Genomic DNA, 17,648 nt, shown 5'->3' with positions numbered 1-17,648 from the left:
GACGGAAATGCTTTTTATATATAGACCTTTAACAAACAAAATACGAAAATAGTTATTTCCCCAAAATATATTAATGTTTAATTGAACACATTTAAAAAACACCTGATTCTTACTACATGTATATTAAAACCTATTTTTGAATCCAACATTCAAACATTGTTCATAGTGTGAAAATGAGGCATATCATTTATTGATGTAAAAATAAGACGCACATGGCATTACAGTTGGATCATATATCGTTTGTTTTCGTCTAGATCATCCAGAATTATTTTTAGTCTTACAATATGATTTTGAGCGTTTTCATTTGCTATAAATTTCACTAACTGATCGCATGCCGTTGGTTTGTGAAATGACGTCGTCAACATGAAGTGACGCAAATCCCTTCAGCATAATTTATCATCAAGTTGTGGGATAATCAAAATTTGGTTTTTGTTTCATAAAACATGCACTTAACAATACCTCATTTGTTTCATGTCATTAACATGAGAGCCGTTACTTAGCTTTCGAAGGGCCCACTTCATAATACTTTTCTATACCATTAATTTGTTTGTAAATTTAAAAGGAAATATTATTTCAAACTATTCATTATTCTGTAGAAGAAATGCTTTGGCATTGACGCTGTTCCAATCCATTTCGTGTAGAGTTGAATACAATCATGCACTACTCAAACCACAAAACACATGATCACATATATTAAACTCCTACAATTTGGGTACACATTGAAAAGTTTAAACAAAAGTATAGAAAATATTATACAGCATTATTAAACATACTTTGCACAAGCGTTTCACAAAACCAAACCAAAACACATTGCAGCACAATATACTCTCTACGCACTATTTCCTAAAAATAATCAGCACACGTATTTATGCGATCAATTGGTAAGATTTCAAGATTTAACGACGATTTATACGCGCAATAAAGTACAATGATTTGATAACATAAATCTCTTAGATTTATAAGACAAGAGTATATTTGATTTTTTTTTTATAGATGTTCCTCTTTTATTATTAGATTTGTTTCAGGGTTCGACGTTAACTGTAGAAAGACCGTGACAACCAAAATATTTGTTGGACTAGTACACTATAAGTCTGCTCGTCAGATGAGATAATAGATAAAAGTAAAATGTATTATCTTTCTCTATATAAAGTATGCATAATATTGGGTTTAAAATGCAATAATTTGTTGGTAATTTTCAAGAAACATATTTTGGTTGATGCCTTCAACAACCTTGGGACACGGGTATGTTTGCATCATTCTTCTTTTAAAATGAATCATTAAAAGCCTACGTGACTATTTGTTTTCTAAATGTATCTAAATTAAGAGTTCCAGATTCAAACAAACTTCAGATTAACAATTATGAATGATGCACTGTGTCAAATGTAAAACATGTTAATTTCTGTGGTGGGTGGGGGTGACTAGGACATTTTACGTCGAAACAAACACTGTTTTTATTGAAGGGAACCAGCCTTATTGCAGTTGTAAAAAGATATGTTGAGGAGCCAAGAAATAAAGAATTAACAATGCCCGGATTTTTCGCCCGCTAAGCGAACACCACATCAACTACTCTATAGAAACTATAAACACTACACTGTATTGTATTCCGAGACGTATTGCAGAGACCAAATTTAAAACAACGCGAAAACACTATTTAAAGAGAGTATGAACGATTTTTATATGTGTTAAATTGTTATATATTGATAAAAATATATTAAAATATCACAAAATTGGCAAGAAAAAATATACATTGAAGACGAATTTCATAAAAAGCAGCAAAGACAAATTAGCGCCCAAAACCGATTGTGACGAAGATATTTCGTACATATTTTCCTACAATAACCGAAGCATTCGTCTTTTTATTCTGATCGGAGTTAGTGTTCGTGTGTCGTAGGAATAGATATCGTTGCAGGAAATTAAAATGATGCGTAAAACTAAATAGACCCTTTTCACAATACTACCGTTGTTGCTATTATAGATATCAGGTGACTCGCAGAACTCCAGAACGAGGCTGAACGTGTATAAATTTCCAATAGTCCCGCGCAACGCCGCATCTGATTTCAACTTTTCACTCTTTTGAACATTCGGAGATGTAACGACTAAGAAAACACAATATGACATTGTCAGAATAAGTTATAAATATGTACTTGCCATTATAAGTGTCAAAATATTAAATAAGTAGTCGTGATATAAATACTGGTTTTTCTTCAATTGTTCACACATTTGACGAGCTTTGTTAGAGCTTTCATATCGTGCGATTTGAATAAAGATCTATCTTGTTTATTGATACATCTGTGGTTCAATAGCCCCTGTGTTCTCGATAAACCAATTATCTCGTTATGATCAGATACTGTGCCGACAAATACTAAATAACAGCATGGTGTCATAAACCACCCGTGGTAGATGCCTGGTCATTGAGCACCATGTATGGCACCCCAATGTCTTATCGTGGTGGAAGTATAACGTAGTCATTTCTAAGACTAATGTAACGCCAAATACTCAAACTAAATACTGTATAGATATTAGCCAGTTTAATCATAATAATACATCTAGAATGCTGGACATTCGTCCTAGCCTACTTTTCACACAGACGGACATTCGTTCCAATGTTTTTTGACAACCTGAACATTCGTTCCATCGTTATTTTGACAATGCGGATTATGGTTCCTACATAATTTTGACAGCCCGGACATTCGTTCCTTCGTTATTTGGACAGCCCGGATATTCCTTCCTCAAACATTGCTATACCGGTCATTATTATCCAATTTTATCAAAATAATATGACACTCTGGGCATTTTATCCGATATTTTAATATGTCGTTATTAAAATAGTAAAAAAATAATGTTCTCATAATTTATTATGTTGTGTTATACTTTATATTGTTGTAATATTTTATTGTGGTCATGATAATGAAAACGTCAAAAACTATTCGAATATATCGACTTACACTGAGATCTCTAATTTGCCAAACCTTGCAGAAATCTGGGCGTTAAAACTATGTTGGAATATTTATATCCGGTCATCAAAATACATCAACATAATGTTGGAACGATTGTCTGGGATGTTGAAAAAGCGTGGAAATGAATGCCCGGGTAGTTAAAGGCATCTTTTCACGCTTTGGTAAATTGACAAAATTGAAAAAAGTTGTTTCAGATTCGCAAATTTTCGTTTTAGTTATGATATTTGTGAGGAAACAGTAATACTGAACATTTACCATGGTCTAATATAGCCATTAATTGCATCTTTTGACGATTTTAAAACCTAAAAATTATAAAGCGTTGCAACGCGAAACGATTGAATAATTTGGAGAGTTCTGTTTTTGTCGTTAAATTTTGTGAAACTACGAAAATTGCTTATATAAGGTATAAAATACGTCAAGTATGTGTGCTTGGCGGAATAGCTCAGTAGGCTAAAGCGTTTTTACTTCAGGACTCTAGCAGGACTCCAGGGGTCACTGGTTCGAAACCTGCTCCGGGCAATGTTCTTTTCCTTTTTTTAATTTTATTCTTGATTTTTTACTGGAGCTTTTACGATCCAATGTTTACATTTATCAATATAAAGCATTTAATGAATAAGTTAAAAAATGCCAAAATCTGTGAAAAGGCCCCTTTAAAACAACCAGAGACGTAGATAACTACGTCTCTGAAACAACGTATGAACGAATGTCTGGCTTGTCAAAATTAGCGCAGGAACGATTTTCCTTGTGAACGAATTTTCGAATACATAATTAAGTGCTTAATACTTATTAATACCTTTGTAGTATTTATTAACTTTTATGCTAAACACAAAACCTATTTAGCGGGTACCGCTAAAATAAAACTCCGTAATTACATAGTCTTATAAAGAGTATTCGTTAGTGTATGGAAGAACACTATTAAAACAAGAATTTTCATTGACCGGGGTGATAGCGTGTTTCCGAAAATTAAAGACACACGCATACAACAGATTTATGACATGAAGTGACATAAATAAATATATTTATCACTCATAATCACGTTTAAAGAGAAAATCAAGGTGCATGCATAGACAGTTCAGTTTCTCCACGTTCTTTTTTTCACCTGTATAAAGGAATTCTTCAATATTGTCTTTCACTGTAAAAGAACATTCATAAAAATAAAACGAAAAATGACATAACAAAGTTCACGTGCTTTATATTTTCTATTGGTTTTTCTAATGATTGATTCAACACACATTTTACACGTTTGATCGTTCGTGAAAAATATTACAGACCAACAAACATACCTTTGAGAATTTAAGTTATATAATACCGTTTTTTACTATACATTTTTTGTATATCTTTGTGCAATTATCAATGTTTATTCTTCAGATCACATGTGCTCTGATGACAACGGGTATCTTGAATTTGAATCAAGACTAAATAAATAAATAAATATATATATATATATATATATATATACACACACGTATACACTAGTGGTACTATATGGCTTTCCAGATATAGATACCTGAGCTTTCAAATACGACTAAGTTGTGAGAATGTTTATTTTATAACCCCTCATCAATTTATTGACTTAACAACACAACCATGTATTTGCGGTTATTGTTACTAGTGTCAGTGCCTATGAAAATCTCGAATGTAATTAATAAAATCAACTAGTTTATAATCATCGATACGCTCCGCCAAAGATCTATACACGTTCCGCCTCGTTTTGAGATTCTCCGCACCACGTGATATCTAAAAATAGTAACGGTGGTCGGAATGTGTGGTCTATTTAGATTCACATCGTACATGCATGATATACATCCTGGCGAATTCGACTGTACAGACATTTTCGATTTCAGAATTAAATATCTGGCTTATTTTGTATTTTTCGACACATATCGTTCTTAACTTTTATTTTAATTTATAGTGAAATATATGTTTAATAAGTTATTTTTACACATTTTATATCAATTCATAAATATTTGACAAAATCGTGCATACTCTCTTTAACTATCGTTACAATTTGTTTTAACTGAGAATCAAATAGTGTTTGTGTCGAGGACCATTATTAACCATTACTTTTAACGTTTTTGGGCGTTTTAGACTAGTAATAATGGTTGACCCAATATACTTCCCATACATTTTGCAAATGACATTCATGCAACCAATCACTTCATATACATTTAACAACCTATTATATAATTCAGGAAAGCGTAATATTAAGCTAGAGTTACAACATGACATAATATAAAAAAGCCATACATCAATTCATTTAGTATTGAAAAATTATTATTATCGAGCGTATCAAATGCAGCAAATTTAATATTGATTATCGTATAATCAATTTTTAAAAGGTAACTTTTATGTCTGAGAGCTATTTTTGCCCGCTCTCAAAGCAGAACAGTCCTTATTTTTCAAATCAATTGTGAAAAGTTGAAAATACATATACACATAAGCATATGCTCTATGCATCTAATTACTTAAAATTTACACATTAGTTTTGAAACAATAAAACCATAGTGGTCCCTGTTTTTTTCTGTGAAGTTTCACATAAAAATCTTTCCATAAGCAGGCTTGGTTAACGCCGTAATAATATGGGATACACTTATTGACATATATTTTTTAAACAACCGCTACATCGCGCACTACTGTATAAACACAAGTGTCAATTGTCAATTTGTGAACTGGCTGAGTCTGAGTGACACATTACATATCCGCCGCTTTTTTACTTTTAATATCTGACTGTTTTGATTCATACACATATTTGTCTAGGCAAGCACTATTAATGGTGGCCATATTGCGTATTCTTATTACATGACAGGACATGCATCTTACCATCATTACTTTTAAAAAATATTGTTGACCTCTTTCGAAGTTTTAATGTTTTTTTTATTGATGAAATTGGGCTTTTCGCTCTTTTTAGCAGCACTGTCATTTAAATTGTAAAGAAATGTGATAATTGTGAGTGATAAAGAGTCTTTAATTAAAATTTCCATTAAAAAAGAAAACAATTTTTATTGCGGTGCCTTACTACAACTGCATCCTATTGAAAGTAATTATCATTTTGATTTTCAAAGTTTGAGTTTCGGAAAAATAAACACAATACTGCAGTTAACATTCTTCTGGGCTATAATGCTTTATCTACAGGCCTGCGTCACAACAACATTTCCGGTTTGATAGCTTAAGAAATTTACCCAATGAAGTCAACGCTGCTGATTGTAACAATGTTATTTTTAACATCCGTGACTTCGATTCTTAGTTCAGTACCACCGAAAATCATCTTGACCAAAAACTTTGAATTGATATCTCCCTTTGGATCTATATCCACTTTTACCAATCCTACAAGCTGACACCCTTCTTCATCAACGTACATCGGATTCTGTTTTGGGCTTGCATACACTTCTAACACTGCATTTCTCATTTCGGATTGTGATGGAAAATATTCATGTGCTTCAACATTTTGCGCATCAGCTACATTTACCGTGGTTCCAATTTCGATATGCTTGTAGAAAATATCATCACAAAAATCTACTCCGTCGATTGTTACTCTTTTGCTAAGTAAATGGTATGATTTAAATTCCATCATACGGGCAATGCCATATGTGTATTTACATACCCTTGATGCGATGCCCTTTTGTTCGTAACCGTAGATTACCGCCCCATGCTGAACCGCTGAGGATTGGTATGATGGTATGATAATCTTATTACCAAAGGTGCTGCGCATAACGGTTTGCAGGTATTTAGATTCAGAAAACCCTCCTACCAGTACAATATCATCGATGCCTGAAACCTTGTTTAATAAATCGTTTATTAATCGAACAATTTTGTCAATTGCATCATCAAAAAATGACTTCACCAGCTTGACAGAAAGAACCATTTTGTCCGTTACCAAATTTATGTCATTTTCAAAATGCGTTTGGCGTAAACTTGATTCAAATGACTCATTTGTCTCGCGTACAAAAATTTCACTAAGTTGAGATGGGAATTTAATACGTATTTTATTTTGACCATCGAATCTACATTTCTTTTCTTCGAATTTTTGCATTAAATCTTTATATTCACACATGGAATTCTTCTTGAAGTTTTGAAAGGCCGGTGCTCCAAATACTTGAATTAATGTTCTAACGAACATTTGATCGACGCTTGTGCCGCCAAAATCCCCACCCATTGGTTGATGTATCTCTTTCAATGTCCCATCAGGATTCACCTCATGAATAGTAATGTCAGCAGTGCCACCTAGTGAAATAACGAACATATATATATGAAATGTGTAAGGAATAATATTTTTCTAAATTGGTAAAAGGAAAACGAAAATACATAAAAATGTAACATTACATATTGATACTAATATTACGCGCCTCCAAGATCGAGGACGATGTAGCGACGGCCGGACGAATCTTCATATCTCAATTGTTTCTTGCAGAATAATGATGCTACCTCAGGTTCTAGAGCAAGAGTAAGAACTTCGCTCGGAATCCCAGCCTAAGGTTAGAAATTAACGTTTTTTTAATACTCTTTATAAGTCATCATTTAAGTATTTTTCAATCGCAGGGTTATGGAGGACATTATTCATAATATGCATGAGTAAGTCGTTTCATCCTATCAATTAATATACAATTATGCATTTACACTAGTTACGTTAACGACTAATTTACCTCTTGCAGTTGGTTTTGATGCCAGCGAGTGTACATGTACTGATTAGTCAAACAGTCCAGAAAAGTTACGCATTAAAGGTCATTGAAGCTTAATACACATACATGTCAGCCTATTTGAAAACAAAAAACTGTCTATGTGTTGATGGTGCAAACATGAATAAAAGACACGTGCGATAATATTTTCAGCTTCTAAGGTAAGTTCAACATTACTTAAGACCAACCCTGTTGTAAAATAAATATTCAAAACTGGCGCGTGTGTGAGGGTGCGCGTGCGTGCGTGTGTGTGTATAGTATCTATTTGCGTGATCTTAAGATACTTGAATATGTTTTGGATCAAATTATATATTTCACATGTTAATAGAGCAGCAAACAAAATAATGCTTAGAAAAAAGTCAATATAATGAATTCGGTAAAAGGTTAATTTACTGAAAGTCACTTACTATTTATTCTTTTCCGAAGCACATGCATTCATTTTCATATTCAAGGTTGTCATGTCAATATGTGTTCATTGTTAATTGCAATATGTCATTTTAATTTTAACATAACGCTTGTATGATTTATTGACCACACCCACTAACGGAGCTTAATTGTATGTGTTTATTGTCGAGCATATATTGTGTATAAATGGGTCTTTGGATTAAGACACGCAAACATGGATAGTCTAAGGGGGAACACAAACATTTTAAAATAAACATTGAGATTATTTCCTGTGGGAAACACGTCTTAAAAAATTAAACTTGCTACAGGGCTCTGTTGTGTTAGCCGTTTGTTTGCCTATTGTGGTTCGCCACTACTATGCAGTCTATACATACTCCAATATATGTAATTGTATATTGTAAATGTATTATAAATGTATGTTATATTCAATGCATAATAAACAGAGTCATTAAATAACCCCACATCAAAGTTAAGTTTATTGCCGCCGCAATATATTTGAACATCTACGTACTTTTTGATTCCAAATGCAACACTTTTGTTGAAGATTACAATATATAAAGTATTAACATATCGAGATTTTGCTTTTCGTTGTCCACTTTGCAAGAGATCCACGTCAAACTTGATGTCGGACGGCTACGTAAAAACAATTGAAAGTTTCTATGAACTATGAACAAGCTATAACTTACATTTATTGCAGCATCTCTCATAAATTTCTTCGAAAGGTCATTCCAAATTGCAGGTACTGTTAATACCCAGTGAATGTCTGCTTCACTTTTTACTTCAGCTTTTGTCGTGTCGAGAATTGTTCTGTGTCTTAATGCTGATATTACCTCTGTTTTAATATATTTAATCGCCTCGGTAAACACATCGATGGCCTTTAATTTCTTTTCAAGTATTTCTTCAATTTCAATGTCTTTATCAAGCGGCTACGGAAATAACACATTATAAGTTACTAGGTTATGTTCTAGAAACTAAAAAGTATAAAAATCGACCATGGTTGTCAATCCAGTAAAGAGAAAATACGTTTAACTTATAAATTTACAATGTATACACACCGCATCTTGAACAAAGAGAGCCATTTTGAAACGCTCAAACAAATACCAGCCTTCATGTTCGTTCGTTTCGCATAATTCTAGATATTTTGTGGTTGCCTCAGAGCCGAACGCAGCCAGTTTTCTGTCGGGATCCAAGAGCACAACAGTTGGCATCTTCATGAATATAAATAGCTCAGTATAAAACGTGCCTTGGCATGATACAAATAATGTTCATTAATGTAATTCAAACATGCATTTATAATGGTTTATGATGGAAAGATTTGTTACCTTCCTTTCATTTCCAAACATATAGGTATGAATTTTTTTAAATGAAAATGCATAGCCGGTGTAGGTTGTTCCAAAGTCAATTGACACGCATACTTCTACATTCCTTTTCTTAGTTGTTTGATCTATTGTCTGTAAAGAGAAATAAACACACACAAACAAAAATCGTTGAATTCAAGCTAAGCGTAGAAATAAAGAAGTCAAACTTTAGCTTCACTGTCAGGAGAGAAGTCTTACTATAGCACAATTTCATTTATTTTGATAAATAAATCATTATATATAGTTTGATCGCTATCCTATAATATTTCATTGTGAAAAAGAAACGGAACATAAACTCGCAATTTACTCGCATTAAAATTGTACCATAAATAACGTCGTCTTCTTTTTAAATGTTTTTATAGAAACAAGATTACTTCCAAATACACAACAACTGAAACATAGGCTAAAGGTGCGATCGTATCACAGGTCGTTAGCGTGTGGCTATGATATTAATTAGTGAAAACTTCATTTCAAATGATAAATTATCATATTATAACGAAAAATCAACTTTTCCGAAAAACAATTCAATATCAAATATATATATAACAAGGTACATCGCTTTGAACAGCCATTACTTCATCAATTTTGCAGCGATTTTCATGAACCGGTCTTATTCAACGCAGAAATGAATTTCCTTTCTGGAAATGTATATATCTTGTAATATTTCTACACATGCTGGGTCAAATTTTAAGAAATAACGCGATACACAATTCGCTTGACCCAGTAAACATCGATCAAACCGTATTTATGAATGAAATCTTAAGTTATAAAGACACACCTTCGCACTGGACCAATGAAATCACTCGTGTGTTTAAAATGTCAGTCAGTTGAAATGTATGTAAACAAAGGTTTCAAAATGCGCTGGACAGTTAGTATTGATGCATACTGCAACAACAAGCACGGCAAGAATGTTTTTTTCATACGTTTTATTGAATTAAGGTATCGAGGTTCGTGGACTTTGCAGGGAAAATGCCTTTTACTCCGTGAAGATTTCAATCATGAATACGGTCTGATCGATGTTAACTGGGTCACGCGAGTTGTGTATCGTGTTATTTCTTAAAAGTTTACCCAGTATTTGCAAAAATATTGCACGGCATACATTTCCAGAAAGGACATTTATTTCTGCGTTGAATAAGACCAAGATCGTGAAAATCGCTGCAAAATTGATGAAGAAATGGCTGTTCAAAACGATGCACCCCGTTTTCGGATGATTTGGAGTTGGATACCTTGTTATATATATACTGGATAGTGATTTTTTTTCGGAAAATTTGATTTTTCGTTATAATATGATAATTTATCATTCAAAATGATGTTTAAACTAATTAATATCATAGCCACACGCTAACCACCTGTTGATCGTATAATTGTTTTGTTGTATCTCTTCTCTTTAATTCATTTGTACTATAGCGTGTGAGTGCAAAACAAGTTTTGTTTTTGTTGTAGACTGAACTCTGTGTATTTGTCCATTATAAATGAACACATACATGTTAATGTGTTAATAAATTATACGTAAAATCATATTCAGCCACCGACCCATTTGGCATTTTGTCTCTTAGGGGAATTATTGATATCTGCGCAACTAATAGTTATTTGTTATTTCACGGATATGATTTGCCATGTGACGAATGTCAAGAAAATGTTAAAAAAATTCTGTATTTGGTTATGTTTTTGAAACTCCAAACGTTGCACAAGTGAAAAGCTTTATTAGCGAGTTCAATGGTAGGAGAGCTGCCTAATTTCAAGATGAACACAACTAAAACATGAATAATTTATAATCTAAATACATTTTATTGCAACAAATGCTCAATATAAGAGCCATGGAAATTGTAAATCATCCTGCAACACCTTGGCCACGATTTAAAGTCTAGTTGATGGTAGTTTGCGCCATTCGTCTTTCAGAGCTCTTTTGAGACCAGAAAGTGAGTTGACTTGTCGTTTCTGTTAGCCTCGTTTTATTATACCCCATATAACAAATCCATTTCGGCCGCATCTGGAGACTTTGGCATCCATTCATCGGGTGTTATACACTTAATATTTTGATCTTTTCGAAAGTTCACTGGGTGTTTGGATGTGTGACTAGATGCACTGTCCTAATGGAACATCATGACGTGTTTACCCTCCAGAAAGAGTCTCGGGACATCCTTTCGTATAATTGGTTTCAGAACTCTTTGATCTCTGATCTACATCTGGACGATACAGCAGCCCACGCCATGAAGCCACGGGCAAACGCATCACGTTTTACAAACTCCAGTTTATCGCCAACATTTTCTCCCATTCTGACATAACATACTCTTCTTCTTCCATAATTTCCACCAAGATAAAACATCGCCTCGTAAGATGTAACAAAATCTCTCCAATTGCAACATTTAAGCTTTAGATATAGCTCCCAATGCCTGGTCCTGCGCTTCTGAATCTGTGCCATGTTGAGCTGATGAACCTTGCACGTCTTCCGTAGTTTTGCTTTCAAAACATTCTTGATGATGTTGTATACTGTTCCCTTGGACATTCCTGTGTCCAAAGCTATTTTTCTCTGGGTCGGCGGATTGATTTTAGAGATCCAGCGACGAATTGTGCATACGAAGTCAGGTGTGACCTTATATGGACGTCTACTTGAAGTTGAATTTGTAGCACCACCAGGCGTTGTCATGCGATGTAAAGTAGCGTCATGTCGAACATTCCGTATACTTATTAAAGACATAGAATGGCCCATCTTTTTCAGTTCATTTTGAATGCTTCTGTAACTGTATTTGCATCTCAAAAGACCTATGTACTTAAAAAAAACACTGTTTCTTTTGTTCATTTTGAAGTTGGGCAACTCTCCTAGAATTGTTGATAATTTTTAACAAGTGTGGTATGGTGAAATAAATAACAGTTCTGTTTTATATATGTATGTAGTGGTTAAAACCTCTTTGTAATATGATGAATACTTAGATTAACTTCCTAAACATCTGCGCGTATATGTCGTAAAATTAAGAGTCTCTGCACACCTATAGAGAATCCAAACCTCAAAATTAAATACCACGTAAAGAACGATATTGTTTATGTTTTAATGACCCTGGTTTAGAAGACGAATACCATTTTATATGTATATGCCACTGCCACACTACTAACCCTTTATGTTCTACCGCACCATGTGCACATAAATTTACCAATATAAAAAAGTAAAACTCCAGCTGCTGGAGCAGTATTGCACTCTCATTATAAACAATAAGTTGGTCTTTTATTTAAAGCAAGTGACCAATTGCCAAAACAGTACGAAACAGTACAATACGAAACAACAAACACACATAGAAGAATAAAGCTGGGGTGGAAATGTCAATGCAAAGTATTGGGGGTTTAAACCGGTTTAAGAGCGCTCAACTTCAGACTTGGCCCAGCAATATGCATGATACATATACGTTTAAATTAAATGTATACATATACGTTTAAATTAAATTTGACCTCAATTTTTTATTTAAGTTTGAAGAAAACAATTCCTTCCAGTAACGGACGTATTTAAATTCTTGGAAATTAAATGTATCAATTTAGATGACACATCATCGTAATAGTTATTGAACAATGCAACTGTTTATATGACTGATGGTCATATTGTCAAAACCCCAAAAGTGGTGTTGCTGGGTGAGTTGATGGATGTGTACATAGGAACGATATCTCAATGGCATTGATGATGATACTTACTTCTGTAATATTACTGTCAGTCAGTCCGTTTCACCGTACATATGAACGGACAAACATTCGGACGGACGGTCGGACAGACAGATAAACATACAGACAAAAGGACGGAGAGAAAAACAGACAGACAGACAGACACATAAACCCACCGGATAGTACAACAAACACACAGTTTACCATGACAAAAACACATCATAACATGACAAACACACAGCATATCATCACAAACAAAAACAGCATATCATCACAAACTCACTGCATACCATCATAATCACAGACAATCCTAAAACAAACACTTGGCATACTATGGCAAGCACACAACATTATAGGAACATATCACATGATTTAAACCCACATCATTTCAATGATACACATAACATACAATCACAAGCACACGGTATACCATCACAAACACGCAGCATATCATACAAACACACTTCAGACCACGGCAAACACAAAGCATATCATCACAAACACACAGCATATCATCACAATTAAACAGCATACCATCACAAACGCACATAATATGAAAACAAACACACATCATACTATCGCAAGCACACAGCATACTTGGGAAAGCACATATCATAGTGATTTCAGTCCTCATCATTTCAATTTAACAGCCGATTTATAAATAGTCAACATAAAACAAACAAGGCGTTCCATATAAAAAACGCCGCTGGGATCAATATCAATCATCGTAAAAGTTCTTTTAGACTTACTTGCTTTCCTTTGCTTGAAGCTTTACCCATGTCTGCAAGTATTTTAAGCTTCGTGCCTCATCTTTGACATCTAAGATAAGCAATCGGATGTCATTTGAAACTCAACATTTCATATCATTTCAGTGCATCTATTGTGCGGCAAAAACAACAAATATTAATACAATCTTACCACACGGTTTACAAATCACATTGTTATCACTTCCTATTAAAATACTTTACATGATTTATTTTTATAAACTTTTTCAACAATTCTTTAATGTATTTAAATCAGTTCATTGTCAATGCATTTGTTTACAGAGTGTTGGTATCTCCATCTTAAAGTATACTGTAATGTTTATTCATTTTTATTTTTCAAGTAAATGCGCGTTCGTTGTTCAAATCATGGAATTTAAAGGTTACACTATAAATAAGCGATTTTAATGCAACAATAACAATAACCTTTTAATCGTTATTTCACCACGGTCATCAGTTGAAAACAAAAGCAGTGGGCGTAAACGTTATCTGCACGACCCGTTTTTAGTATATATAGTTGATTGATTCATGTCCATGAACTTTATAGATATGATGTTTACAGCTGATAACTACGACGGCGAATGCTAACATGGTTATTTATAGAATTATGTAGCATATGCCAATTAGACACGAATGCCGTAAACAATGTTTTATTCCTAATCTGCAAAAGGACAAATACAAACATACAAAGACAACCTGTGTTTTAATCTTGCCTAGAAATATAAAAAGAAGTCAAACTTAAGCTTCACAAGTAAGAAAGAAGTCTTACTATAGCGCAATTTCTTGTAAAATATGATAAACGAACACATATGTCTCTGATCCAGTTTCTTCATTATTTCAGTGTGGATAATAAAGTGACATACAGCAATTAATGAACGTTCAAAATCTCTTACTGCTTGCGCTAGCAAAACGTCCTTTTCTGCGTTGAAAACAATCGTTCTTCTGGACAGGATTCACTTGCGACGCTTTTATCTATTTAATCCACCTGGAAGAACAACAAAAGACAATCCACAGACCGATAAACTAAACTTTTATCATCTAAGACGTCGGCTTCTTTTGTAATGACTTCATTGTCCGTCAGTTTTATTTAAAGCCATATGATAAAACATATCAACGTAATTTGGTTACTTTTCATTGAAAGGGATGTAATTGTGATAGATTATTACAAGACTATGGTTGGCCATGGGCCATGCTGGCAAACCATCGGCCATTCACTTCGAAGGTTTGTCTATACGGGCAAATAGCACATTACAGCCGTGGTGTAACCGATTTATTACTAAAATTTAACGCGTAAGCACTACAAACGTTAGCAAAATTATTATAAAACATTGAATTGAGAGTTGTTCAATTATGTTATATCGTGTGACGTAATATGTGCGTGTTTGTTTCATTTAAACCTGTTAATGATTATGCTAGAAATAAACCATTTAGAACACATACAATTTTATACCAACAACACAATTTAATTGCAATAAATAAGTCGTGGATTTTAGAAACATGTTTTTTGATAATTATTTTCTTGAATTTGCAGTGTTATGTTAAAAATTAAATACCAACACTTATGCCGAAAATGCCATTGCTAATAAAAATGGGTGTCCGTACATAGGGGCAAATGGGGTCAGCTGACCCCGCCCTGGAAAATCGATGCGCGAAAAAGATAGTTGATTATGGAAAATTCTAAACGTGTACAATTATGATTCCTGAATTGAACAATTTGGGTCAGAATGACCCCTAGTTAGTTTCACACGACCATCAACTCCCATTTACATGTAAACAAGTCATGGATGCGGTTATTGCACAATTTATTTACTCTCAAAACATTGTTTTGAACATGATTCATTGGTGCGGAATCGAGGGGAGAAGTCAATCAATTAGTATTTATTCAGTCCCTGAATAGGAAGTGAAGGCGACGTGGGTCTCTGTCGAATTTCTCGATGATTTTTTTAATAAACATATTCTTGTCGGTGTTGATCTGATCCCTGTGAACGCATCATGCGTCATGCATAATCACGAGAGCCTGTCCTCGGATATGGTGGATCTTAGCCATGTCTTGACTCGTCTCAGCGTGATCGTTACACCGTACAAGTGGTGGCGGGCAGGGTTAGTGATAAGATCATCGCCTCACGCACGGCCGGAAACAAATCCGTTTTTGACCAAGTCAACACAATCTTACTCATTCTGTTTGATGGATTCCTTCTTGTTCATGTCGTACCATGACATTGCGTCTTAAAAATTATCGATTTGATAAGATTTGTCGATGATTCGGACCGTATCTTTATAGTCTGATCAATCGAAATTTTTGATGTGGTTCGGATGGAGTTGATTTAACATAAACGCAGGCATATTAATATTAGATTCTGAAAATCGGCTTCCTAGAGACTAGATCAGTGAGTCCATGTACGGAATATTAATCGTGCGTCGATAGTCTTCTTCACTGGTTCCACCAACATTTGCTCGGTGTACTTGACGGCCACATTGCCGTGCTATTGTCATTGTAACACCAATATCTTCGGCTGTTTTTTTTAATGCCGGACAGAATATATCCTCCGCAAAAATTGAATCCGCATTTTCTTCATGATCGGTCAACATCGATATCAGATTATCGACGTGTTTTTTGACGCCGATCATGTCTAGTTGAACAGCCTGAAGTGCTTGCGTGATGGGCTCTAAAATGGACGAATATTTGGCTATTATGCGGAGCGTTATCACAATTGTCGCCGTTCCACTTGCCGTCCATAGCTGATGTGCGTTCTGTCGTCCTTTCGTATTCTGTTCGTTTTGCGCTAAATATTCTAACTGACGGCGTATTTCGATAAAATGGTTAACGAAGATTCGTATGCTTTTTTACTTTGCAGTCCACCTTGTTTCGCTTTACAATGGTGTGTTCGGAACCAGCCGTCTACTCTTAGGGCTCTCTCTGAAATACTTAAATGATTGCTTTCACAGTTCATATGGTATTGTGTACGTCAGAAACTGTATTAAGATTCTATATTAGAAAGTCACTATGATCTAAAAAAAAAGGTATAACCCACTCCAATACAGTCAATTTATCCATTCCAAATCTTAATATACTTCATGATGCACCATTATCTGGCCTTATTCTCAAAATTATCGAAACCCTCCCTTGACTCCTCCATAGGATCATTCCTGCGGACGCCCATGCTAATAACGGCATTTTCAATTAACGACGGCGCGTGCAGTCATTCATTGATATAGACTATTTTTTCTTCTGATTATTTAAACACAGTTTCGTGCATATGCAAATTAAATATGTTTTTACACTAGTTTGAAGAAGACTCACATTTCGCGTTTGTTATAAGCATTAATACTGTTAAAAGTAATGCTAAACAATTTAAATGCAAAAGTGTATTCATTTACCTTTGTTATGCCGTGACGAAATGCAAAGTTCTGAGACGCAGTTTCAATTTGTGGTGTTTTGAGCTGGTCTTTAATAAACTGAAGTTGCGGGTAAATTCGACATCGTTCCAGTACGCATTTAAGCTTGTGCTATTTTGAGTGTGTTTACAGTACAAATTAGCGAACCATCGTCATTTTGAAGAGGTTTATTTGAACAATGATATCAACGAGAGCAACAGATGTTTTCGAAATTTTGTTTTTATCTTTTATCTTGTTTTGAAGTGGTCTCAAAATTTAAACTTCCGTTTACACAATTCATCCAAATTTATAATTATCAGAACAGATTAGTTTAAACCTATTTATTTTAGCTCGATTGCATCGAAAGCCTAAGACTTATATAAACGCTCTCGAGTCCGTTTCCTGGACCAGTACTTGGTGGCTTTGGGGGAGATCTAAAGAACGCTCCCACGGTGGGGATCGAGCCCGTGACCT

At 34.3% G+C, this 17,648-nt stretch overlaps 1 protein-coding gene across 3 annotated transcripts; it reads right to left on the bottom strand.

Moving 5' to 3' along the window:
• Positions 1-4,503: 4,503 nt before the first annotated feature.
• Positions 4,504-17,314, bottom strand: LOC127877072 (heat shock 70 kDa protein 12A-like). 3 transcript variants are annotated; one of them, XM_052422694.1, is made up of 8 exons: positions 17,178-17,314; positions 14,693-14,784; positions 13,788-13,857; positions 9,358-9,486; positions 9,091-9,243; positions 8,722-8,961; positions 7,301-7,424; positions 4,504-7,178 (listed from the first exon to the last, which is right to left on the bottom strand). In XM_052422694.1, the coding sequence occupies exons 3-8, from the start codon at positions 13,815-13,817 to the stop codon at positions 6,133-6,135; spliced, it is 1,722 nt and encodes a 573-aa protein (XP_052278654.1). In that variant the 5' UTR covers positions 13,818-13,857; positions 14,693-14,784; positions 17,178-17,314; the 3' UTR covers positions 4,504-6,132. The 3 variants fall into 3 exon arrangements, with proteins under 3 accessions (XP_052278654.1, XP_052278656.1, XP_052278655.1); XM_052422696.1 differs by having other exon boundaries at positions 9,091-9,211; XM_052422695.1 differs by lacking the exons at positions 14,693-14,784; positions 17,178-17,314 and adding an exon at positions 14,226-14,330.
• Positions 17,315-17,648: the final 334 nt, after the last annotated feature.

The sequence above is a fragment of the Dreissena polymorpha genome, chromosome 4 (genome assembly GCF_020536995.1).
Source record: "Dreissena polymorpha isolate Duluth1 chromosome 4, UMN_Dpol_1.0, whole genome shotgun sequence".
Taxonomy (NCBI): domain Eukaryota; kingdom Metazoa; phylum Mollusca; class Bivalvia; order Myida; family Dreissenidae; genus Dreissena; species Dreissena polymorpha.
This window is presented reverse-complemented; position numbering and strand designations above follow the sequence as displayed.

What these genes read in the sequence shown, in the direction of transcription:
- LOC127877072 (XM_052422694.1), bottom strand. Translation starts at nt 13,817, where the DNA reads ATGGGTAAAGCTTCAAGCAAAGGAAAGCAA. An exon ending in CTTCAAGCAAAGGAAAGCAA is followed by an intron (nt 9,487 to 13,787) that starts GTAAGTCTAAAA and finishes TTCTCTTTACAG; the next exon opens with ACAATAGATCAAACAACTAA. An exon ending in TGAGAGATGCTGCAATAAAT is followed by an intron (nt 7,425 to 8,721) that starts GTAAGTTATAGC and finishes TTCTAACCTTAG; the next exon opens with GCTGGGATTCCGAGCGAAGT.